The sequence below is a fragment of the Pyxicephalus adspersus genome, chromosome 8, assembly GCF_032062135.1.
Source record: "Pyxicephalus adspersus chromosome 8, UCB_Pads_2.0, whole genome shotgun sequence".
NCBI lineage: Eukaryota > Metazoa > Chordata > Amphibia > Anura > Pyxicephalidae > Pyxicephalus > Pyxicephalus adspersus.
Window position 1 is genome coordinate 41,390,845 of NC_092865.1, and position 15,047 is coordinate 41,405,891.

At 37.9% G+C, this 15,047-nt stretch overlaps 1 protein-coding gene across 2 annotated transcripts in view; it reads left to right on the forward strand.

Annotated features, from left to right (window-relative positions):
• FOXRED2 (FAD dependent oxidoreductase domain containing 2) overlaps positions 1-12,994 on the forward strand; it is a 14,701-nt gene extending 1,707 nt beyond the window's left edge. Inside the window, exons 2-10 of one of the 2 annotated variants that reach the window (XM_072420166.1) lie at positions 536-604; positions 1,629-2,123; positions 2,796-3,047; positions 3,191-3,469; positions 4,348-4,508; positions 6,421-6,586; positions 7,622-7,866; positions 10,016-10,186; positions 12,375-12,994. In XM_072420166.1, coding sequence (XP_072276267.1) covers positions 1,630-2,123; positions 2,796-3,047; positions 3,191-3,469; positions 4,348-4,508; positions 6,421-6,586; positions 7,622-7,866; positions 10,016-10,186; positions 12,375-12,559 — 1,953 coding nt within the window. In that variant the 5' untranslated portion in view covers positions 536-604; position 1,629 and the 3' untranslated portion in view covers positions 12,560-12,994. The remainder of the gene's footprint in view (positions 1-535; positions 605-1,628; positions 2,124-2,795; positions 3,048-3,190; positions 3,470-4,347; positions 4,509-6,420; positions 6,587-7,621; positions 7,867-10,015; positions 10,187-12,374) is intronic. The other variant, XM_072420164.1, reaches the window with a different exon arrangement.
• The last annotated feature ends 2,053 nt before the right edge of the window (positions 12,995-15,047 follow it).

Sequence of the window (15,047 nt, forward strand, 5' to 3'; positions counted from 1 at the left end):
GTGTGTACGCAGCTTAAACGTCTCATTCCTAAAAAAAGTGAGGGCACGGCGTGCTCGCGTGTGCCCGCCTCACTTTACCCCTGGTCTTATTATCGTGTGGAAGCTATGTAATCCTAGCCAATGGATTAAGAATCGACACCTGGAAGAAAAGCTGAAGATGGCATTACCCACAATAGAGTCAGTACAGGTGAATGTAAAAAAAAAAGATTGTAACCAGGCAGGTAAGTTTGTTTTATTGCTGAAGGGATATCTCCTGTCTCTTCTGCAATTAAGGACTCGCTTGGTCACAATTTTTTTTTTAAAGTTCCGCTTTAATGTTTTTAATTTCAGACCCTTACCTAAAGCGGTATTAAACCCTTTTGTTAAAAAAAATTGTAACCAGGTAGGTCCTTTATTGTAGAAGGGATAAGGGATTTCCCTTCTTCAATAAAATACCCTTACCTGTCTGATTGCTTTTTTATAAATACACTTACTTGTCGCCATTCCATTGCAGACATCACCATCTTCTTACTTCTTCTCTTGTTTTAATCTTCAGAAATGTTGATTGTCCATTGTGTATGTGCAGCCCGGCTGTTTGTGACAGTTGAGGAGAACAATCAGGCAGGTGAATATGTTTTATTCCAAAAAGGACGTCAGCTGGCCATTTCTGCAATACACCTCTGTTTGCAAGTTTTGAGAGTGAAACTTTAGTTGTGCTTTAAATGTGGTTTTTAAGTCTGGAAACTAAATCCATAATACAATATACATTTTCCTTTTTATATATCTAAAAATAACAAAACCTGTAAATAGGGAAATTGTAGCGACAAATTTCTAGGTTGCATGATGTTAGTACCACTGTTTATCAAATCTGTATTGTCAGTGCAAAATATACTAAAGTTAGTTTTTCTTTACATAAGCTAAATATAAATCCATAATTGTTTAAGTAAATAGAGAACAAACCTACAGTCCCTATATTGTATGTAACCAGGGCACTACCTATATAACCAAAAGCACACTTTTTTGCAAACTGTAAAGCCAATATTAAGGCCAATCTCATTCTGGGATTCCATGTAGTTCTGAACAGTGATTTTTTATTGTCCAGTGTGTATGTAATTAATGAAATAATATGCACATAACTTACATGGCAAGATTTGTGACTCCATCACAATGGACACTTTGCTGAATAGATCCTGAAAGTATAACATGTAGAATAACTGACTTTTCTATGCTTTTGAATGTATAATAAAGCTGAGTTTTAATTTTATATTTTGCCTTCCCTGGTTCCCTGGTATCATCAACTTGCTAATGAAAGGGAAGGCCACGGACAGTAAGGCTGGGGAGCAAAGGGCTTGATGATGCTTGATGTCCATCAGTCAGAAAACAGGCTTTACCTGTCTTGCTGCAGCTTCTGATGCACACTGTGAGAAAATCACATTGTACAATAGAACCAAAGTAAGCTATTTCTGAAAAGGAGCATGTACAACTGTACAAGACTAAAAGTATGACTGGAGTTCAGCTTTAATGCATGGAACATATGTGATAGGAGAGATTGCTATGCATATCAAAATCAACTATTTCTCACTGTAATATTCATGGTTTAAAGAAATTATATACTGTATAAATATAACTGTTCATCTTTTGTTGTGCAGAATGTGGGCTATACAGATCATTGTTCTTTTGAGCCTTTCATCTGTGTCCTCAAAGCAACACTTTAATGATTACTGTATCCTTGGTGCCGGCCCAGGAGGGCTTCAGATCGCAAAGTTTCTTGAAGATTCTGGAAGAGATTATGTCGTTTTTGAAAGGAACCATGGACCTGGAAGTTTCTTCTATAAATTTCCTCGTCACCGTAAATTAATCAGTATAAACAAACAATATACTGGTCGTAAAAACAAAGAGTTTAATCTTCGACATGACTGGAATTCTCTTCTGAGCAAAGATGAGCGGTTACATTTTGGGCATTATTCACATGAATTCCTTCCTCATGCAGATGATATGGTGAAGTATTTACAAAACTTTAGTACAGGAATCAAAGTGCGCTATGGAACAGATATTAAAAACATCAGGATAGAAACCAACCTGGAAGCATGGAATGGACATCGATTTGTACTTCTGGATCAAACAGGACAAGAACATGAGTGCAAGTAAGCTAAATCCAATATAGCCTAGACCAGTCATGGGCAAACTACGGCCCAATTAGGTTGTTTCTCTGGCCCTTTGGATGGTCCGTGGCTCTGGCCAGTGCCTGACAGAGCAGGGTCAGGAGAAGCACTGGCCCGAGCCACAGAACACGTCCCCCGTTTGTATCCCAGGTCGTGGAGGTGGGGGGCTGTGTCACTGCACACAACCTGCCCACTCTCCCATCACAGGCTCAGATCTGCGATTGGAGAGTGGGCCGGGTTATGCCATCATGACGTCACATTCAGTGGCATCATGATGGCATCCATCAGCCTGGCCCCTCTTTCAAACTTTTATCAGATATTGGCCCCTGACTAAAGTTAGCCCACCCCTGGCCTAGACAATGAAATATGATACTAATCTGCTACATCAGATAATTATAATAATAACAACAGATATAAAAAGAAACATAGTCCTTGATTGGGATGTTATTATATATCTTTTTTCTTAGTGTACCACTCTAGTACCTGTGCCCGTTATTCATTTCCCAATATTGGTATATACATACCAATACACTGAATATGCATAAAAGTATATTTGCTTGTTTTTAAATTTATTTAAATGTAATTTACTTAGTAATTTGATTTTGTCAGTGTGCATTATCTGTATAACTTGTAGTTTCTTATTGTCTGTTTCAGTGTTTTGTTGGTGGCCAGTGGCTTGTCTTTGCCTAACATAGTAGACTTCCCTGGTGCAGAATATACAGAGGGCTATGAAGCTGTGTCAGTGGATCCTCACAATTTCACAGGACAAAGTGTTCTTATTTTGGGACGTGGAAACTCTGCATTTGAAACAGCCGACAATATCTTGGGTTATACCAACTTTATACACATGCTTGGCCGGTCAAGAGTTCGCCTCTCTTGGTCTACACACTATGTGGGGGATTTAAGGTGAGTGAATAAGGTATGTCATTCAGTAAAGGCTTTCACCAATTTCAGTATGTGTTATTGTACAGAAATGACTAACATTTATTTCTGTGCTAGGTATAGATAACTGAACAGATGCATTTATTAATCGGTGCTTCTTTCTGCAGAGCCATTAATAATGGACTTTTGGACACTTACCAGCTGAAGTCTTTGGATGGGCTTTTAGAAGGTGATATTTCTGATCTGGCATTAGTCCGCGATGGATCTGGAAAGCTCTATGTTACCCACAAGCATTATCTAAAAAAGGATAATATCTCTACAAATAATGACACATTTCTTCAAACTGTGCTTCCAAAGGATTATCTTGATAACTTTGCAGCTCGAGACCCATATGATCGTGTCATCCGTTGCTTGGGTTGGAAATTTGATTTCTCAATCTTTGATAAGTAAATGATTTTTTCTTTTTATTCATATGGAACATTATATTGAGAAAAATGTGTTTGATATAAATATATCATACATATGTTCTTCATTGAATACAAAGTGCCAGCATTTCTATCTATGTGTACAATAGGGAAACAAAGACTACAGATTTAGAGTGTGGGGTACAAGTAAAAACTATATTGAGGACCTATTAATAGCTTACTTTTAAAATTGATCCACTGCCATTGTAAAGTATTTTACATACAACAACATTATTATCCATAATAGATTCACTTTTTTGTAAAATGCATCTCCTAAAATACATGGCTGCAAACTGTACCTTACTGTCACAAGTTACACAATATGAATTTTAACAAGTTTAATGTATTCTTGGATTGTATTCCCCTTTAAGAGAAGAAGTGTTCCTCCATTGTTTATGGAGGGCTCTCGCTGTGTTCTTTATAATTCTTACCTGTTACAGTTGGATTATGTCTGCACCTTTATCCTCCAATGTGTATGAACAGGCTTTGTTAATCTTCTAAAAAGTTTTCAATCCAATATAACATTGGAAACAACAGATAAAAAATGTTGACAAATATAAAACTCTTAAAACTATTAGAAGGTGTGGAAAAGCTTACTTGTATATATAAATTCATCATATTTTAGCCTATTTATTTAGAAAATATTTTTTCACTATACTATCCATAGAGTAATGTTTACACTTTCTGACATTAATATAACATTCATGTAGTTGGTGACCCTGGTGGTAATTGAAGTCAGAAACCCGTCCTTCATGGTTTTAATTCTCCCAATCATCAGTACGTCTGTTTTATACAATTTAGATTATTGTCCGCTTCTGTTTATTTTATAGTATAATGTTTCTATTGTGTCGTATTTGCAGATCTGTCAGACTGAAGTCTGACCTAAAGAAAAAATATCCCTTGTTAAATATGAACTATGAAGCTAGACATACCCAAGGGTTGTTTGTGGTGGGTACAGCCAGTCATAGCATTGACTTCCGCAAATCTGCAGGTGGATTCATCCATGGTTTCCGCTATACTGGTGAGTTAATTGGCTTTGCCATTTCTCTTAATGCAATGTATAAACGACCATTTACAAAGCTGTGAAGGTGGCATTTACCAATCATTTACTGCAGGTGTATCTTCCTGGTGCATGCGTTTTAAATCTCAGTGCTTGATTCTCCCGCAGTGAATGTTTGCTAAATATCACATTCACTGCTTTATAAATATGCCCTATATATATATATATATATCTAATGAGACCTTGTCACCAACCTAAAGTAGAATTTAAAAAAATAAATAAAGAATTAACATGTTATATAAATTGTTAAAAATAATAAATTTGTTTAGGCTATATCCTAAATAAATGATCTAGTGACAGGGTCTCTTTTAATATCAATCATACTAATTAATTGAAAGGATCTTTTATCTCAATGATGGCAGTGCCATACCAATGAAAGGGTAAATTAAACTCCCATATAGGCATGTCAAATCCGTGTGATATTTAAAAAGCTCAATCTCCATAAAAATAAATAAATAAATTACTAGAATACAAATTTCCCTTGTGACAGAGTAAGTTTTTTCCCAGTTTTAGTAATACGACTTGCTCTCAGTACAGTACTGTCCTACCTGATTTAGGACAGTAAACTACTTCCTTATGCAGTTACTACTTCTTTAAGAAGTGAACCGTTGTCTCGGGAAAGACACCACATGTAGCTTCTTCCAGTGGCAGGCTCATTGAGAATGAATGGGGATGGCAGTGAGCAGTACAGTACTTATCACTGCCACCAGCTGTCAAATGTGCAGAAGCTGTTTATTTATTTTTAGAACCAGTGGTAGAAGTAACCGAGAGGTTGGTAAGGTGCCTGGGATTAATAATAATAATAATAATAATAATAAATAATAATAATAAGGGTTCCCACTCGCCTTGAAAATTTTTTTAGCTATGGAAAATGTAACGGAGGTTCTGGAGCATATGGGGATGGGTAGAGGCGCTAATAGGTAAATAGGGACAAAGGAGGTGATCGTGGCAAGGAGAATCTTGCTGTTGAAGTATCCACAATGTTTAGGAAGCCATAAGCTGTTGTGGATGAAAATGTATCCACAACTTAGTCCACCAGACCGTACTAACAATCAAAATAAATATTTAACATGATGCACTCCTTTTTTAGGAAAACTAAAGAATTCTAAGAAAAGTAAAAAATGTATTGAATAAATGTGATACTGAGGCAACCCAACACCTGGACACGCATCCACAGAGATTTTTTGCCACGTGGATGTCTTACTTACAACATACGTTACCCCCGAATCTGTTACATGATGTTATTGAAAGTTTCCGTTACACGGCCTGGTATGACTGTCAGGCCTTAGGGGCATTGATTTAAATCCTCTCGGGAGGCAGGGTATATATACTTTATCAGAGTGAGTAGGTGTACATTCGTTCTGGGACTTTGTTTTGTCCCACTGTTTTAATTATTGTTATGCACAGTTCAATGTCAATAAATAGATGTTCAAATAAAAAAAATGTATGGGCTAGGATAAAGGTATTTTGAGACCATATACAAGTTATTTTATTTTTTTTTATCTCTTCGGATGTTATTGATCCACCTAGACGCACTTTGTTTAAATGTACTTGTTTGATATGCACAAACTGATTTTATTCTGTGTATGTATACTGTTATTTTATTTTTGTTCTCTTTTATCTTACCTTCAATAAATAAAATGTGATTCTGTTTGTAGATATTTGTTATGCTTTGCATTTGTCACCAAGCCTACTTCCCAAAATAGTCTTTGAGACATATTTTCTTTTACAGGTTGTTAGTCTGTTCATTCAAATGTACTATACTGTATGATAACCATTCCTGAAAAACACAAGCTGCATTTATGCTTAGGCATTAATATTTTTCTACTTAAATGGACAGCACTACTATAAAATATATTTGTTCTTTTTTTAGCTCGATCTGTCCATCGATTGACTGAAAATCGTTACCATAATATCCCATGGCCATCAACTCATTACCCCATCTCCCAGCTTCTAAACATACTGGTCAAACGTATGAATGAAGGATCGGGTATTTACCAGATGTTTGAAATCTTAGCTGACTTCATTCTCCTTGGAGAGTAAGACAATTTTTAATGAACTTATGATTCAAATTGACTGCATGTTGCACTGTTCTCCCCATCCCCACCATCGCACTGCTGCCAATATTCAGTAACCACCTAGTTGTTTTTGGGTGGTTACTGAAAAGTTGGGTCACAATAGAGGGGTCGCCGCTTTGACTACCTAGGAGAACAACATCCACACTTCTTTCTCCAGCCAGTGCAAACTTGTCTTGAATACTGAGAGGAAGAATGAGAATTCATACATTTTTGTATTGTAAGACCCCAAGCAAATAAAAATATAATTTAAACACAAGGGTTCAAGGTACCACATATGCTTTTTCATTTTAGGTATGTTTTAACACTCTTTATCATGCACTAAAGATTGCTGAAAAAATTTCTACCATTATATTCAAAGGCACAGGTTCTTCTTCCTACGTCACCCGACCCAGGCGCGAGATCAGGTGATGTAGGTAGAAAAAACTTGCTGATCTCACTGCACATGCGTGATATCTGCAATTTTTTTTTATTTTTTCACGAAAAGGAGCACCCAAGAGCCTCCCGGGATGCGTGATGTAGGTATCCCAGGAGGCTTTGTGTTCCCATTCATGACCCAAAATTAGGGGGCAGTGCTGCACCCTTTTTTATTTAAAAAAGGGTGTTGCACTTAAAAAAAAAACATAATTTTTACTTTACATAAAAGGGTTGTCTGTCCTTTTATGTAAAGGTAAGTTTCTGAGTTTAGGTACGCTTTAAGGACAAGCCTTCCCTACCCCATGCGCATTAGTGATCCTTAGGTGCTCATGACCCTGTTGGTGGTTTACCAGTTGTTCTTCTTTGAATCCATTATTGCCCATTAAGCAGCAAGGGGTCTAGGTGTTGCAACAACTGAGGCATGCTTGGTATTGGTATGTCCGATTCTCCTGTAGGCAGCATTATACCCCCATTGTTCCTATAGAATCATGCACTTTAAATACAAAAATCCATGCTTTTTTAATGTATCTTCTATATAGTAACTGCTTGCATGCAATGATATATTTTTTTTTTTATTTCCAGGGATGCCAACACATTTGAGTATTTGGAAGAAGTGCCAGTAGGTATTCTTCCTATGTTAGAAAAAAATACTGGTAGGAAGGTATATAGCCCAGGTTTTTTTGTCCTCATTATGGAATATGGAAAGAATTTTTCAGGACCAGACAAAGATGTATTTCATTATAATCGTGCTATTGGAGATGCAAAAGCAGCATGGCGTTCCAACTTTCTTCATCCTGTAATTTATTATTACAAACAACTACCAACAGGTAAAACAAAGCTTCAATAATGGTTTTGTGCATTTTATGGTTAAATTGGCTACTGTTAAAAATATGTGTGTTTCCCGTGCTGTTCTCACACAGAGGTGCTGCAAAATAACATTTTGTTTTCATGCCACATTTTTTATTTCATAACAATCTTTACTACTTAACATTTTATCACTGCTGCTGCATTGGTCCACTAAAGAGAAAGTAAAATGCCTGGTATGTAGAGAGGGAAAAGTTGCAGGGGTAAGAGCCTAAAGTGCAGACAAAGCAAAGATCATGGTACCTGAAAATTGCATGCTTTTTTCTCAGGAACCCTAACTCGTTAGTAGGATGCGGTCCCTGCATCAACTTCATCACTTAGCACTAAACGATTTAACCATTTCTGCACTACATGTCATTTGAAATATGCTGGAGTTTTTGCAGTCCTAACGAATGTTGTCTAACCCTAAGAAACTACCACAGCTACTTATCCTACTAACGGTCTGTGCATAGCCCAGAAGAAGCCATCTGCTGAAACGCGTCTGGTTGAGACGTTATTTACCACTACTTTTGTGCCATCTGTGTAGGCAGTTTTTGTCTAGTATATAGGCTTTTCCCCATGTCGGATTACATGGGTTACCTGATCTTTTCTTCTATTTTATGTATTGCACATTTATTGTATTATTCCACTTGTTGAAACGGCTTACAAAATGATATGCCAAATATAGCTTTGTCATTTGCCACTCTAACCCTAGCCTTTCTGATTCTCCTATTTTTTCCATACTAGCCGGTGTACAGTGAAGACATAGCAAGGTGATATGAGGATTATTGAGGGACAGCAGGATATCATTTGCATATAATGCAATATTACAGGACTTCTTTTCAATTGAGACTCTAGTGATATCTGGATGTTGTCCTCAGCTGTGGGGGTGACATACAAGGCTTGGATAGCTGCGTGAAAAGATCCATTAATATCTATTGTTCACAACGTTCCAAACATAAAGGACCAACTGAGCGTGTCGAAAGCCTTTTTCTACATACAAACTATGGATAAGTGCACTATGCTTTAGTTTATTCATTGCATTAATAAGGTCTATCGTCCTTCTGGTGTAATCCACCACTTAGCGACCAATAATAAAGCCTACTTGATCTTTACCAGTTAGAGGTAAAAGTTCACCCATGTGTGTGGCCAGGTTCCTAGCACAAATCCTAAGGTTCAAATTAAGGAGGGATGTGGGTGGTAATAAGGATCCCTTCCTGGTTTCAATAAGACAGAGGTGTAGGAGACTGTCATGGTTGGGGGTATCGCTTCTCCTTCCAAAAAGCTGTTAAGAGGTGAAGTCAAATATCGATCAAGGACTCATTAGAAGGTTTTGTAGTAAAGATATGGTAGGCCGTCCGGCCGGGGAGCTTTATGTGAGGGCAGTTTTTGAATGACTTAATCTTCATTATTGCTGATTCATACAGAGTGGTTACAGAACATGAGGAGATGTAAGTATTAATATATGATTAATATAGTCATGTACTATAGAAGAGGTGTAGGAGAAGGAAGAGGATCCCATCTTTGAATAGTTGGGCAGGGGATATCCAAGTTGTGGCAGAACTTTTGTAAATCCTCAAGATATAGAAGAACTGCTGATTTGCCCTCTTTTCTAGCAGTGAGGCTAATGGGGAACCCTAAGTGATATGTCCCGCAATGTATTGAGAAGAGGTTTAAGCAGGCAACATTGTTGAAGCATAGTCCAAGAGAGATCCAGACATATCTGTTCGGAGGCTCTGTCAAACTCAATGGCCCCCATGTTTCCAAGCAATGCGCATTATCTCCTCCTCAGAGCAAAGTTGTGCATGGTGCAAATGGCATCACTGGTTTTGAGGTGGGACCCAGGGGCTTGAGAGCCTGATGTGCTGGATTAACCTTGATGGAGTTGGAGACTGGGTGACCTAGAACGTTGTTGAAGATGTTTGCAGCACCAGGGGGAGGTAAGCGGTAGAGGTTGCCCCAGGTAAACCACAAATATAGTTCGAGGGATTCGAACTATTGTCCAGGTCTTCTAGGTGGCGATGAAGTTCTCTATTTCAAACCTAAAGATAGCGTATATTATCTGTAAATAAAACTGAACAATATGTATTTTATTGATTTGTGACATGTTCCTTCCTATCTTTTATTTTACAGAGGATCAAATGGAAGCACGTCCAGATAAATGGTCTTTGCCACGTCCCGAAAAGATTCATCATGTGGTGGAGGATTTCCTTACAGACTGGACTGCACCTAGTGCTCATGTATTACCACTTCGTCGTTTTCTAGAAAACTGTCTACAAACAGACCTCAGAGCTTTCTATGCAGGTCTGTATAAGAATTGTAGGGGAAGCTGCATGTCTTTGCCTATTGTGCTGTGACTATTTCCGAACTATTTCAGAACTCTTGGAAAATGTATGCATCCTACTTTAGTAGAGATTTGACTTCCTATGCACATCACACGTCTTAGATCTACCAACAATAAGTATGCAGTGTAGGGACCTAACTAATTGGATACATTGATTCGTTGGATAGCCTATTTCTTTTATTACATTTTATTACATCTAAAGTTAATTATACAAAGATTGTACAGGCAGACTGTTACGTGTATGGTTGGATTTAAGAACCACTTAGTATAACTAATGCAGACTAAATGTCAGGCTTGCTTGCTATTATTGGTATAGGGTATGAAAGCTAAAATACTGTGGACCTTGGTTTTTATGCTTTGCAGACGTGAGGGCCAATACAACTAAAACAGATTTATGAAAAATGGAAATAATGTCTCTTAAATGTGGACTGCACTTTTCTTTAAAGTAATTATTAGTATGGATCTGTGTTTCAGCTCTACATGAGGAATTGCCGATGAAAGACATTCTTCTTACTAAACACTGATATAATAGATCTTTATTTCCACTGAACTCCATTGTTCTAGGGCTCTTCTCATGCTGAGCACCTATATAAAGGGGTCCTTCTCTCACTTATGTAAGGGGGTCTTTCTGCAGACCAGAAATCTAAGCAGATCGTTTACCCTTTGACTACAATGTAAGGGGGCTCTTGGTTTTATCCTTTGATTTATGCATTGCGGTATTGGCATATAATGTTGTGGGAAATGTAGCTAAATGAACAGTTATTAATAGATTGTATTATAAATTAATATTAATAGACTGTATTAGAACAAACAAACCTTGACAAATCTGTCTTGTTATGTGCAAAGCAAGAGGACTGCAGGTGATGTATAAAGCTGTTGCAACCCCTGTGTAAGGTAGCACATTTATTAGGTGGATATTCAGACCATTTTGTTTTATAAAATTATTTCCTGAAAAACAACTTAAGGGTCCTGTCTAACTGCTTAATCTAGTACCATAAATATCATAAAATAAACAGTACCTTTTTTGACTAAAACCTTATAAACTCAACAAAGATAAGTCTCTCATGAATTAAGGTGCGTACACACTTCCAATTTTTGTCGTTCCAATCGAACGACGAACGATCGATTGGGCAAAAAATCGTTCGTAAAAAAAGTAACCAACGACGCCGACGAACGAGGAAACTCGTTGGAAACGAACGACCGGACCGGCGGATCGGATTGGACGACGATCGTTGAACATCGTTCGTGTGTACGGTCGTTCGTTGATCGTCCATGTTCAGAGCATGCGTGATGAACGAACGTCCGTTCACTTTCCTGTCGTGCACATAGTTCCTCTATCGCTTAAACGATCATATCTATTGTGTGTACAATATCTACGAACGATCGTGTCGTTATCTCTATGTGCAGGATCAGTGCTATACGATCGTTCGTATATATCGTGCAGGAACGTTCGTCGTTCGTTTTCCAAAGATAATAATTGGAAGTGTGTACGTAGCTTTAGGGTTACACTCTTTGCTTTTCCCCTAAATTCTACAGGGAATGGGGTAATTGTGTAACTTTTCAGCTCTGTATTGTTAAAACTCTTCTGTTTTATGAATATCAAGGCCCCAGTGCAGCAAAATAATCCATTGTCAGTCTACATTATTTTCTGTTGTTTTTAGCAGCGTTTTAGACCAGGCTCTTTGTAAAGGCACAATCAACTGTGAAACATTCATGTGGACTATAGGTAACACAAAAGTGGTGTATTTATAATTTTTTCACTCTAGAAGCATTCAATAGTCTTGGATTCGGCCCCATTTCCTATTCAGGAGGGTCCCAAGCCTATTAAAACTTATTTTTATTTAGAATAAAAAAATAAACACTAGTTTTACAACATCCTGCAGACATAATATAAATATTACAATTATTTCACACTGTGTTGTTAACTAATACTGTCACCAGCTAATTATAATACAATAGGTTTTCATGCTATGAAATTTACGAGTGAAAGTGCTACATTTAGAAACATGTAACAACTAAAACTTTCTTTATAGCTATCTGTTAAATAAAATAATGTAAGCACTTGGTCTTTCTATATTGTAAATGTGTTTTTGTAAATATCTACATCAGGTATGCCCATACTTTTGACTTTTTTTTTCTATTTTGTAGATTCATGCTTTGCGTTTTCCTTGTTGCATAGCAAATTACCTGTCTTCTGCCAGCAAGGATATCTACAGAACCAAGGGCTGATGAGAACAGCACAACAAAATCAACATTCTAGTACAACCTACCCACTGAGAAGTCACATAACAGCAGAAATACCATATAAAGAGAAACATAAGGATGAACTCTGACATTATTTTCCCAAACAAATGGAGCTGGACTTTCCAACAGGCATTTCTTTATAGTTAATAGTAAGTTTCTGAACTCAGGGAACTGCAAAAGTCTTATCTTCAAGTGTATCAATATAGCCATGCAAATGAGAAAGGAAACTGATCATATTTACAATCTCTGCACAAGTATCCAAGGGTGCAATTGAAGGACACAGTCTATTTTAGAAGTCTATACACAGCCTTTTAAATGCATACTCTTCTCTTGACGAAGAAGGAAAAGTTATAGAGATTAATTTTTTTTAGAAAAGTGAGGTCTTCAATAGTTAAATGTTCATTTTACTCCAGTTCCAAACCAATGTATTTATTTTTGTGAACTAAACTTTTTGATGCAAAAATTATCAAAAGATAAAATAATTAAGGAATGTAAAATAAATTATACAGATTTTTTTAAACTGGCATATTTTTCAAAACACAATATCATGTATTTGTGCTTTCAGCAAATTCTATCAAATGTACAAAAAGGAAATTATAACCTCTGGTCAAAGCATTGAATATAAAAATAAAAGTGATTCCCCTTATCTTGAAGCAAGAGGCTAACAACATGCATGCTTCATACTGTCTAGGGGGAGTACATTTGGGAGTTCTGGTGGGTCATAGACTTAATAATAGCATGCAATGCCAAGCTGCAATATCTAAAACTAGAAAAGTACTTTCTTGTATTAAAAGAGGAAAAGACTGCAATTTATTTTCCTTAATGGTGAATGTAAACTCCTAAAAAAACACTTTTGGGTATTCTGTCTATGCCAGGGGTGTCAAACTCTGGCCCGAGGGCCAAATTTCGCCCCAATGTCCTTTTTTTGACCCCCAAAGGAATCCTAAATATAAGCTGCAGCTGGCCAGCTGCTGCATTGAAATAGCGCCGCTACTACAATTCGCGGCATCACTCGCGTCTATAGACCAGCGGGCTCTCTGCCTATGCGTAGCCCGTATTGGACTGTTTTTATCGGGTCAGGGGAGTGGACCACTGTCAGTGCCGACATATCAAAGGTCCAAGTGCCAAACAGGTATTATCAAAAATAAAGATCAGGTGCCAGGTCAACACAGAGTGTTCAAGGTCACAAGTATGCACACACATTTTGAACCAACTTGCGCCTTCTTCTTCTCTTATATAAATTATGTTCTGGTGTTTTTATTATTTATTAGATTTAGTAATTTCTGTACCAGTGTCACTTTTTTTTGGTATTTACAGGACACATTGAACCATTAACATAAAAAGCTATGAAGGTTCTCATTTATCTGGGTCTTTGCATATCTAGTTGTTGGTTGTCATACTCAAATCTTATTAAATCTTACCCAAGCCACTTCTTCAGTTTTAATGGGTGGAAAGAACATACCCTTTCAATCCTGAACATCTTCCTTTGACCATTTAGCTGCCTAGTGGGAAGACCCCAGTAAGTCTGTACCAGTTCTCTTGTTCAGACCAAACTACTACCGCCAGCACTTTGGTGTTTCTGGTGTTTCTTTGGTGCAATGTGCTAGCTGTCACTACCATGTGAACATTGGGTCCCTGGGCTGGAGAAGCTTGAGCTGCTACCTTCACCATCCAGAATATCCAGCACTTTATCCACAGGTAGCAAAGTCACATTAAGCCAATTACAAGGGAATGTGATAAGACAGAAGTTGATTGACCAGGAGCAGGATTGGAGGTGTGAAAGTCGTGGAAAAACCATGTTTTAGTTAAAAAATCCCATCCTAGTTTTGGGGTAGAATTGGGGGAAAAGCTGACCTTCTCCCTCCCACAGCAGCCAGCTCTCTCCTCTACAGTATACTGCCCCTTATAGCCTCTTCATAAGCCTCACTGTGCCAGCTTTCTGACTGCTGGCATTGACCCCTCCAGTGTAGGGCTATGACTGCTGCATTGTAAGGCCATATTCACAACCGCCTCTTCATTGTGCAATTTTGCAGGTCTCTCTACAGCAGGCACTTTGGCAGGCGCTAAAGCACTCGCACGGCAGCACTGGTTCAAAAAGAGGCAACATCTGCACATGACAGCTGGCGGCAGTCAGTTCCTATTCATTCCCTATGGGGCAGTGTGTCCTGGTATGAGGAAGCAGTAAAGACACCGCAACCTCCCTGCCAGGAAGCGCCGGGCGCTGCTATGTTCCATCTTCTCTCTTCTTGCTGAGTCACCTGATCTTGCACTGATCAGAGATTCCCCACTTAGTGGGGAAAAAGCCCCTTCTGCACACGCCTGATATTGAGCATGCGCAGAAGGAGCAGCCAGAAAATCCCAGGATGCATGACGTAGGTATCCCAGGAGGCTCTGCGCTCCCATTCACTCTTGATCGCTGCAAGATGGTGCTGCAACCTGTGGTTAAAAAAAAAAACAAAAGGGTGTTGCGCTTAAAATAAATAACATTTTTCCTTTACATAGAAGGGTTGTCTACCCTTTTATGTAATGTTAAAATGTTGAGTTTAGGACCACTTTAAGTTATTATTATTATTATTA